Source organism: Leuciscus leuciscus (genome assembly GCF_965113295.1).
Source record: "Leuciscus leuciscus genome assembly, chromosome: 14".
In the NCBI taxonomy this organism is placed as follows: Eukaryota; Metazoa; Chordata; class Actinopteri; order Cypriniformes; family Leuciscidae; genus Leuciscus; species Leuciscus leuciscus.
In genome coordinates, this window is record NC_138738.1 from 29,554,091 (window position 1) to 29,565,727 (window position 11,637).

Consider the following 11,637-nt stretch of genomic DNA (forward strand, 5'->3'; position numbering starts at 1 on the left):
TACTGTAGCGACTGTCAATGGCTGTGTGGCTGTCAATCAGCTCTGTGTAACCCCGGGCGCGCTGTTGGTTGGCGGCCTGGGGAGAGGGGGCGGGCTCCCTGGGGATATAGCGTTTGTGTTGAGGAAGTTCTGCTCTTTTTTCTGTTCTGGGCCAAAACACGGCCGCTGTGTTCCAATGTCTGCACGTTGTGCTTCTGGTTAATAAACAAGTTAACTGAATTCTGGCCTCTTGTGAGATGCTACACTGGTGTCAGCAGAAAAAAATTCGGAAAAAGGGATTAAGGAAGACCGAGGGTGCACCCTGCACTACTAGTTAGGGACCAGTTTAGTTTGTTAGCTTAGTTAGCGTTAGCGTGACCGTGTCAACACAGTGTGCGTGGGGAGGTGAGTGACGGAGAAGGAGCCAGAGCCGCGGAATGGACGTTCTGTGACCTACAAAGGGAGCTGCGACGGCTGGAGGACAGCAGAGGCCATCTTAGGGGCACGATGGAAGCGATGGCCTCCGAGGCTGGCTTTGACAGACGGAAACATGCAGGCTCCGCTACCCACAAGCTAAAGTCGGAGGGGGGCGCAGACACCAACGTCACTTCCGGCGCGGGAAGCTCAGAAGTAAAAAACAATGGTGGCGCCCAGTCCACAATAACAGTGGTAGCGGCTAGCTCCGTGAAAACTCCAAAGTACAACGGGAAGGTGAGCTGGGAAGCTTTTCATGCACAATTCAAACTGCTTGCTAAATCACAGAACTGGTCGCAAGAGACCAAAGCGTTACAATTGGCGAAGTGCCTTACGGACGAGGCTTTAGCATGCTTGCTACTCTTACATTTACATTTACATTTAGTCATTTAGCAGACGCTTTTGTCCAAAGCGACTTACAAATTGGGACTAAATTAAGCAAGTCATCGTGAAGAGGCAAAAACAACGCAAGAAGTGCTCAAAATACGAAGTTCAGGCATTATTCAGAGTAGCATAAGCCCGATAAGCGAGAATTTACAGGAATATAAACATATATATACAATTAAAATAAAAAATAAAAAAATCTTTTTTTTATGAGGTTAAGTGCTCACGGAAGAGAAGAGTTTTTAGCTCTTTTTTGAATGTTGTCATGGATTCTGCATTCCGGATGCCGGTGGGGAGATCATTCCACCAGCATGGAACTGTGAATGAGAATGTTCTGGAAAGTGATTTTTTGGCTCTCTGTGATGGGACCACGAGACGTCGCTCGTTGACCGATCGAAGGCTTCTGGTAGGGATGTAGACTTGTAGGAGTGAGTGAAAGTAGGACGGAGCTGAGCCTGTGACAGATCTGTAAGCAAGTGTCAGTGCCTTGAACTTGATGCGAGCAGAGAGAGGTAGCCAGTGCAGTGAGATGAACAAAGGAGTGACGTGGGCCCTCTTGGGCTCGTTGAAGACAAGACGAGCTGCAGCGTTCTGAATCATTTGTAGAGGTTTAGTTGCACATGATGGAAGTCCAGCCAGAAGAGCATTGCAGTAGTCAAGCCTAGTAATGACCAGGGCCTGGACGAGAAGTTGTGTTGCATGCTCAGTTAGGGAAGGCCTGATCTTCCTGATGTTGTGCAGTGCAAACCTGCATGATCGAGCTGTCTTTGAAATGTGATCTGTGAAGGTCAGCTGGTCATCAACTGTTACTCCAAGATTTCTGACCGACCTTGATGGGGTGATTGATGATGAGTCTAGCTGGATAGTGAAGTCGTGTTGCAGAGACGGATTGGCAGGGAGGACGAGAAGCTCAGTCTTTGCTAGGTTGAGCTGCAGGTGATGTTCCTTCATCCATGTCGAGATGTCCGCCAGACAGCTTGAGATCCGTGCAGCTACTGTGGGATCATCTGGTTGAAATGAGAGGAAGAGCTGTGTGTCATCAGCATAGCAGTGGTAGGAGAAACCATGCGCCTGTATGATGTGTCCCAGTGATGTGGTGTAGATGGAGAAGAGGAGGGGACCAAGAACTGAACCCTGAGGAACCCCTGTGGTCAGATGATGTGCTCTGGATGCCTCGCCTCTCCATGCGACCCTGAAGGACCTACCTGTGAGATAGGACTCAAACCAGTGGAGGGAGGTTCCTGTGATGCCCAGTGCTGAGAGGCTGGACATAAGGATCTGATGATTCACAGTGTCGAAGGCAGCAGACAGATCCAGAAGAATGAGAACTGAGAATTTGGAAGCAGCTTTTGCGATCCGTAGGGCTTCTGTGACCGACAGTAATGCAGTCTCAGTTGAGTGTCCTTTCTTGAAGCCGGATTGGTTGGCGTCCAGCTGGTTGTTCAGAGACAAGAATGATGTTACTTGGTTGAAAACAGCTCTTTCAAGTGTTTTTGCAATGAATGGTAGGAGAGAGATAGGTCTGTAATTGTCTACAAATGATGTGTTTAGTGTTGGTTTTTTTAGCAGTGGGGTTACCCGAGCCTGCTTGAATGCAGTAGGGAAAGTGCCAGTGTGGAGGGATGAGTTGATGATGTGTGTGAGTGCTGGTAGAAGTGTGGGAGAGATGGCTTGTAAAAGGTGTGAGGGGATGGGGTCTAGAGGGCAGGTGGTAGGATGACTGGACATGATAAGTTTAGATACTTCTTCCTTGGTTAGCGGCGAGAAGGAGGAGAGAAGGGTATTGGCTGTGGGAGAGGTTGGTTTGGTTTCCTGTGTGTGTGGAGCTGGAGCAGAGAACTGACTGCTGATAGTTGTTGTTTTGTCGGTGAAGAAGTTAGCAAAATCATCAGCAGTTAAAGAGGAGGTTGGTGGTGGGGGTGGACAGAGAAGAGAGTTGAATGTCTTGAAGAGTGTTCGTGAGTTAGAGGCGCTTTTGATCTTGTTGTGGAAGTGGGAAGATTTAGCAGCATGAACATCAACAGAAAATGAAGAGAGGAGAGATTGATACATACTTAGATCAGATGTGTCTTTTGATTTGCGCCATTTCCTCTCCGCTGCCCTGAGTTCCGTCCGATGTTCACGAAGAACCTCAGATAACCAGGGGTTAGAGGGAGTAGCGCGTGCAGGCCTGGAGGAGAGAGGGCAGATTTTGTCTAGAGAAGAGGTTAGAGTGGAGAATAAGGTATCCGTTGCGGTATTCACATCCAGACGTAGATGTATTCACGGTATTCACATCCAGACTCTTAGACGTAGATGACAGAGAGAACTACATCGCACTGGTGGGGGCTCTCCAGCGACGGTTCGGGAACTTTACGGGATCGGAGCTCCTCCGCAATGAACTGAATAACAGATACAGAAGACACGGCGAGCCGCTACGGCAACTAGCCAATGACGTTGAGAGCCTTACCCGCAGAGCATATAGCAGCATGCCCACGAGCCCTATCACCGCCCGAACTGCGTGTGGAGGTACAGCTGACACACCCTCGGTCCCTGCAGGAGGTGTTGGAGAGGGCGTCAGAGAGAGAAACGGCCCGTGCCTACATCACAATGCCCACACAGGAACACAACAGTCCCCATGTCAGAGCAGCAGCGGAGGATCAGCAAACACCAGCATGGGCAGCGGAGCTGACAGAGCTGGTGCGGGCAGCTTCCCTGGGCACCCAGCGGCGCGCTGACCGCACTACTAGACTGTGCTGGGGCTGCGGGGAACCCGGTCACTTGGTACGCTCATGCCCAAAAGCACCCAGACACCGGGGAAACGACCTCGGGTCCGCATAGAGGGGGCAACGCGGACCACGTTAACTACACACAATATTGGAATCACAAATATGTTGCTGGTCACGTAATTCGTGCTGCTGCGACTTGCAAGCGACCACAGCCCCCCACATACATCCTCAGGCATGGCTGGCCCGATGGCGGTGGCGGTAGTGGGCCGGACTTCAATTGGGGACCTCTGCCACATTCCAGTCACTGTGGAGGGAGTAACGTGTGTGGCGCTGGTCGACACCGGCTCTACAGTGACATTAGTGCGGCCCGATGTGCTCCCCAGGCAAACTGTGCTGGAGCCAACAGCAGTCCACCTGCGGACGGTGACTGGGGAATTGTCACCCATGAAAGGCAAAGGGACACTGACATTTGTGGTGGGCGGTAAAACAGTGCGCCACCCGGTGTGGGTGGCGTCAGTCCAGGACCCCTGCATTCTCGGACTGGACTTTTTGAAGAACACGGGCTGTCGGCTGGACCTGGCGGAGGCCACCCTGTGCTTCCCAGGGGAACGTCCGGTCAACATGGCTCCACCCCCCCTGGGCCTCAACCCTACAACACCCCCAGGTAACCATGGTGTCAGCAAACACCGCTGAAGCCAACAGCGACCCCGTCGTAGGGACCCCTCGAGACCCCCGTACCCCCCCACTCACAGCTGAGCAGAGGCACTTTACAGCCCTCGCTGCTCGGAACACGCCAGCCGCCACCCCCACTACCCCCCCTCACCTCATCTAGCCGCCCCACCTGCGCCACAGCCAGCACACACTACACAGATTCCTAAGAGCCGGGCCTCTGACCCATTAGCAGCCCGGCTCCCCCAAATGGAGGAGGGAAGTGTCGTGTTGGCAGTACGGGGCATATGACGACGGAACTGTTCTCACCTAGACCCCCAACAGGGCAAAGAATTGTGGCAACTATTGCTACAGTTCAAGGACATTTTTGCATTTAAAGAAGGTGACGTGGGGTGCACACACCTAATACAGCATGACATAGATACAGGTGACAGCCCGCCTATCAAGTTACGCCCACGTCGCCTCCCACTGGCACGCCAGGAAGCAGCAGACAAGGTGTTGTGGGAGATGCAGCAGTCGGGCATTTTAGAGCCGTCTGACAGCCCGTGGGCCGCCCCTGTGGTCATGGTCCCAAAGAGGAACGGTCAGTGGGGGTTCTGTGTGGACTACAGACGGCTCAATGGGGTGACAAAGAAGGACTCCTACCCCCTGCCACGGGTTGATGAAGCCCTGGACCAGGTAGCGGGGTCCGCCTGGTTCACGTCGCTGGACCTGAGGTCCGGATACTGGCAGGTGCCTCTCTCTCCCGCTGCCAAACCAAAGACAGCGTTCTGCACAAGCCGTGGCCTCTGGCAGTTCAAAGTTCTCCCATTTGGCCTTTGCAATTCATGTACTTTAAAGAGCTGGAAGGCCAGGTAGCACGCTGGATGGAGGAGCTACAGTCCTATGACTTTAAAGTGGTGCATAGAGCGGGAGCCCGCCACTCCAACGCCGACGCCCTGTCCCGCAGACCCTGTGCGGAGGGAGGATGCCGCCACTGCGATCGGAGGGAGACACGAGAGAGGGAGTTACAGGGTCAGGAGGCAGCCATCGTCAGCCGGGCCGGGGTGGCAGTGTGCTGCGAGCGGATATCTCCGTCAGCAGCCATGTCACCCTGTAGCCCAAGACTGGTTGCCCACTGAAGCTAAGCAGGGTTGAGCCTGGTTAGTACCTGGATGGGAGACCTCCTGAGAAAAACCAGGTTTCTGCTGGAAGAGGTGTTAGTGAAGCCAGCAGGGGGTGCTCACCCTGTGGTCTGTGTGGGTCCTAATGCCCCAGTATAGTGAAGGGGGCACTATACTGTCAAAGAGCACCGTCCTTCGGATGAGACGTTAAACCGAGGTCCTGACTCTCTGTGGTCATTAGAAATCCCAGTGGCCTCTGTCCATCATGGCCTCCTAATCATCCCCATATACTGATTGGCTTCATCACTGTCTCCTCTCCACCAGTAAGCTGGTGTGTGGTGGGCGTTCTGGCGCAATATGGCTGCCGTCGCATCATCCAAGTGGATGTTGCACATTGGTGGTGGTTGAGGAGATTCCCCCTTCTATGTAAAGCGCTTTGAGTGCCGAGAAAAGCGCTATATAAATGTAATGAATTATTATTATTATTATTATTATCTCAGCAACGCAGTGGAGACAACAGCAGGAGGCCGATATGGACATACAGCCAGTGCTCCAGTGGGTGGAAATGCAGACACGGCCACCATGGGAGGAGGTGGCACCGCTTTCCACAGCGACAAAAGGGCTGTGGGCAAAGTTCCAGGCCCTGCGGCTCACCGATGGGGTGCTACAGCGGGCCTGGAAGGATCCAGCGACGGGAGAGCTGAGGTGGCAGTTGGTGGTCCCCAGAGCAGAGAGACTGACCGTGCTGAAGGCAGTGCATGGGGCCACGGGGTCCGGTCACTTCGGGGTCACCAAAACTCTCCGTCGCCTGCGACAGAGCTTCTACTGGGGGCAGTTCAGGAGGGACGTAGAGGACTTCTGCAGGCGGTGTGACAGCTGCACGACAAAGAAGGGCCCCTCCGAACAGTCCCACGCCCAGCTCCAACAGTTCCCTGTCGGCGCACCCATGGAAAGAGTTGGGGTGGACATAGTCGGTCCACTCCCAGTCACTGACAGCTGGAACAGGTATGTGCTGTCAGTCATGGACTACTTCACCAAGTGGCCCAAGGCTTATGCCCTCCCTGACCAGGAGGCAGAGACGGAGGCTGAAGCCCTACTGGAGAGCATGGTCTGCCGTTTTGGGACGCCCCAAACCATACACAGCGACCAGGGGCGAAACTTTGAGTCACGAGTATTTGCCGACCTGTGTCACAGACTGGGCATAAACAAAACTCGCACCACCCCCCTACACCCGCAGAGCGATGGCTTAGTAGAACGCTTCAACAGGACCCTGATCCAGCAGCTGGCCATCATCACCGCCAAACATCAACGCGACTGGGACAAGCACCTCCCGCTGGTGCTGATGGCCTGTCGGTCCGCCGTCCAAGAATCTACGGCCTGCACGCCAGCTCTGCTCATGCTGGGTAGAGAGCTCCGCACCCCGCCAGCAATGGCCTTTGGCCTCCCCCTGACACCCCAGCTGTGCCCCCAGGACGAGAGTACGCCAGGAGACTACAGGACCGCCTAGAGACAGCCCACGACTTTGCACGTGTGCAGCTGCAGAGCGCAGGTGCGAGACAACGTAGGAACTACGATCTACATTACAAGGGCCGCCACCTGGAACCGGGAGAGCTGGTTTGGGTCCACAGCCCGCAGAGAAAAAAAGGCTGTTGCCCTAAGCTGGACAGTGACTGGGTAGGCCCTTGTAGAGTGTTAGAGCGACTAGGGGAGGTGGTATACAGAGTACAGCTACCCCCACGTGGCAGACGAGTGGCCATACATAGAGACAGGTTGGCCCCCTACCACGGAGACGCTTCCCCCCAGCTCCCACCCAGGCCCTCACAGACCCCCCTTAACAGCCCCCACCCAGACACAAACGGGCACACAGACACACATCCAGACATTTCCACCACACCCCCCTCCCCAGGGCCACCCTCTCCAGCTCATGATCTTGCAGTGCCTGCACGGCCCCGGAGGCAAACAAGACCGCGGCCCACCTGAGAGACTTTGTGTAAAGTTGTTGTTGTGTTGTGTGCAGTTGCTGTTGCCTCAGTTTTGAAAAATACAACAACAAACAGTAATATTGTAAAATATTATAACAGTTGAATTTATAATTATATATTAGGCATGTAACGGTTCACAAAATTCACGGTTCGGTTCAATACGATACAGTGGTGACACGGTTCGGTACGTTTTCGATACAGCAAAAAGAAAGAAATGCCAGAGAAATTCCCTTGATTTGTTTATTATGATTTTTTAAATTAAAACTAACATCATAAAGTATTATCTTTTTTTACTTTGAACAATGATGGAGCTGTACTTGACACATCTTCTGGGGGTGTCTTCGTAGCAGCATATAAAACAAAAACCGCTCCTCATAAAAAATTAAATGTAGGCTATTATTGTAGTAGCCTAGTTATAAACAAAGGTTTATTTTATTTTATTTTATTTTTATTTTAAGTTTGCAAGACTCCAGGTTAACATTTGAGGGCAGCAATTTTATTCATAATGTCGAAATAATTCAAAAGCAAAACGATTAAAAATATATATATATTTGAGAGTGGAAATTAATGTCTTTTTTATTTTTAAATAAGTGTTTTTTCCCCCCTACATCTAGAAACTTTTAGTTTCATAAATGGGGGTAATTTTTGAAGGATGAACAAAATAATGTTTTGGTCATCACATTAAAAATAGCATTTAAATATATGACCATATTTGAGTTTTGAAGTGCTAGAAAATATATGTGATGTACTTGAAAGCATTTTACTATTCCTGCCAAACTTCCATGGTGACAGTTAGTATTTAGCCTACTACATTAAATCCATCGTGAATGTTTCTGATTTGTGGACGTAATCATGGCACAATGTTTCTCCTGGTTTCCACGGCAGCGCTGTTTGATCTTATAGAGATCTACGGGTAATAACGGAGAAATTTTAATGCTTTTCACTAGATCTCGCAGCGATGTTACTATTTCTGTGGCGAATTCACATGCATGCTTTCTTTACTGTAGCCTATCTTTGTGTCGCTTGATCAAGATCGGCTCGCGCTGCACTGTCTGACATTGGTCCAAACTGATAAACTGTCAGTGAAGCAGAAGCACAAATGATTATCGCATGATTGAGTTTGCCATTTGATGTTGGGCAGCGTTGTTGTGTTCGCGCCAGCGCGACTGCTATCTAAATTTTGGTCGGCAGGACCGAACCCAAAGCCAATAACGGTTCAATACGAATATATAATTATAATTTATTTCTGTGATCATTTTCAGCATCATTACTCCTGTCTTCAGTGTCACATGATCCTTCAGAAGTCATTCTAATATGATATATGAATAATGCTCAAAAAGCATTCATTGTTATTATCAATGTTGAAAACAGTTATTTAAATTTTTTAGGATTCTTTGATGAATAGAAAGATCTTTTTAATTTTTGTAGAAAGCCTTTCTTTAAAGTGAATTTCGTTTTGTATAAATTATATCTTAATTTTAATCAATGTTTCATCAACCAGTTGCCTGGATTTAATAAATAAGAAGGCAAATATAGCAGATAATATAATCATGGAGGCGCCGGCGCGATTGCATTGCTCCTGAACTGTACGTTTATTGTATTTCATTTGACTGATCCTATCTTTACCCGGAAGTAAATTACACCGTACTTTTTGATCATTTCATTTCCTGTTTGGAATGGAAAAAGGAGAAATGAAAACCTGATCATTTATTCGTTTTTTAGTTTAGTTTAAAAAACAAAAAATGAGATTTTGGCTCGATTTTTCATTTTTCGTTTTAGGGGTTCGATGCATATTTGCGGCGCCGCTGAAACGCCCCTTTCATCTGATTGGTCAAGCCGCTCCGCCTTCAGTAAACTGTGAGCTTTTCTTTCTGTCAGGCAGAATAAGAGTCAGTACGAGTGCGGCACTGACAAATGCACTTTTATAAAATAATGTCTGAAACCACCACTCACTGTTAACTACACACAATATTGGAATCACAAATATGTTGCTGGTCACGTAATTCGTGCTGCTGCGACTTGCAAGCAACCCCATTAATGTGAGCCACAGTATATAACAGATTATTTAAGCATGATGTATTTCCCATTGATAAATACAGTGCAAATATAGTTCCGTCTCTTTGGATAAAAGGGAAGTGGAAATAAAAATCAATAATAGGATGAACTGTATCATGATAATATGTCCGTAACATTAGATGTCCGTAGATGAACTAGCCATAACTGTTACATTAGAATTAGGGGATAATACAGTTTGTATAGGCTACAGTATAAAAATCATTATGTCTATAGTATAAAAATCATTATGTCTATAAAGTTCCTGTCACGAACTGAGCCATGACGTGCTCACGAGACAGCAGCCAGCCAAACGCTGGCGCTAACATTCAAGCTGTCTTGCCGCTATTCTCCGTGTCATATCACTGTCATTGCCGTTTGCTGTTCTTTTACTGGTGCACTATTTACAATGTCATTTTACCACAGTTTGCCATAAATGCCAGCTAGCATGCAATGTTGTTTCGGGTGCAGGGAAAGGCTTACCGGCATTCTTAAATAGCAAATGTTTGTGCATGATCCCAAGCATATATTATACGAACTATACATTGTCATTTTATCGCCCATCTGTATTAACGTCTTTTGGTATCAAGTAATGAAAATATACACACTGGCTGTCAAACTTATTTATTTAGTTAAAGCTTTGTAATTACAACAATGTACACACTTAACCCATCACCGTCCCGATCAACTTCCTGGTTTCGCGGGGGGAAGCCGAGGGGATGTGCCACTGGGTTGAAATAGAGGGGTTTCGCGGGTGATGGGTGGGAGAAACCATTATTGCAGGGGAGTTTTGTGTTTATTACTTGTACGGGTTTTTCTCTACAAATGTGATTTTGGTGGGGGAGAAACGTTTGGTATGTGTTTGTTTATTTGTTGTTTGCTTGTTTGATTTATTATTTAATTATTTTCATGTGATTACATGGATGATTGTTTTGTTAGCAATGGGGCAATCTAGTGGGTGGGGCTACGGCTAGTTTAAGGCTGTATTAGGCCCCATGGCCTGAGTAGCAGAAAGGCTGTGCAGAGGGAAAGATCTGTGGCATAGTAATGCTGGTTGGTAAAGTGTGCAGGGTCTTGAGAGACGTAGCCTGGCAACTTAATGCCTATTTATTTTCTTTATGAACAGTTTTTGTTTTGCATTTTTTTGACTATCCTGACACTGTAAATATTTGCACGTCTTGAAAATATAAAGAAAAAAAAATAAACAAGAGGCTTTCTAGAAAACTTGCATCTTCCCTGACTCCGCCATCGGTCATTTTGCCACATTTTGGTGTCAGAAGTGGGATAAGGAGTCAGGCGGGGGTGAAGATTTACAACAAGCCAAGATGTCCACCAGAAGGGAGAAGAAGAAGGCGGAGGAAGATGGAGCGATAGGGGGCGACACTGAGCTTACGGAGCCCACTCCAGATCCCGCCACAGCTGATCCTGCTATCAACCGGATGGCAAGGATGTTCGAATCCTTCATGGAGGTGCAACGGGCCAGAGATGAGCGGCTGGAGAAGGAGTCGTCCAGGCAAGCCCATCAGTTCCAAGTCCTCACCCATCAGGTGACTCAGCTACAGCTGGATGTGGAGGTAACTCGGGAACGGAGGACCATACCGCTTCCAACGGACCAACAGGAGCCTACGCCTGAGCCCCCATCAAACCCCAGCCATCGGCCTAGAGGCTATGAACCAAAGATGGCTAAGCTGGAAGACTCGGATAACATTGAGCACTACCTAACCACCTTTGAGCGGCTCGCAACAGTCTTTGACTGGCCAGAGGAGGATTGGGCCCTTCATCTCATTCCGCTCCTGACTGGCAAGGCCCGGAGTGCGTTTGTAGCTATGGATTCGGAGAGCACTTTGGACTATGACCTTTTAAAGGAGGCAGTGCTAAAAAAATATGAGATCAACTCGGAGACTTACCGCCTGCAGTTTAGAGCCTTGGAGACCAGGCCGGAGGAGACGCCACAAGAGCTTTACGTCCGGCTGAAGGATCTCTTCTGCAACTGGGTCAAGTACGACCGGAGCAGCAAAGAGGATCTCATGGAACTTATCGTGCTGGAAGAGTATCTCAGAGAACTCTATCCAGAGGTGAAGACCTGGGTCAAGGAGCACAACCCAGCGACTGCAGCTGAGGCTGCCAAACTAGTGGAGAACTTTGTGGCAGCACACAGAGGCCCCAGGAGCTACCGTTATGCTGGAATGCTGGACAGACACGCCCGGGGTAAGTCTGTGGGTGCTGGTAGAGGAGTTGGTTTTGAAGCTACCCCTAGTCACAATGGAAACGCCCTGTCCCTTCCCC

At 49.2% G+C, this 11,637-nt stretch overlaps 1 protein-coding gene across 1 annotated transcript; it reads right to left on the reverse strand.

Annotated features, from left to right (window-relative positions):
* Window positions 1–1,044: 1,044 nt before the first annotated feature.
* LOC309514025 (uncharacterized protein) lies at window positions 1,045–2,592 on the reverse strand (the record flags this gene model as incomplete). The annotated part of the gene is made up of 2 exons (XM_082190140.1): window positions 2,043–2,592; window positions 1,045–1,844 (listed from the first exon to the last, which is right to left on the reverse strand). The coding sequence occupies exons 1-2, from the start codon at window positions 2,563–2,565 to the stop codon at window positions 1,045–1,047; spliced, it is 1,323 nt and encodes a 440-aa protein (XP_082046266.1). The 5' UTR covers window positions 2,566–2,592.
* Between the last annotated feature and the right edge of the window lie 9,045 nt (window positions 2,593–11,637).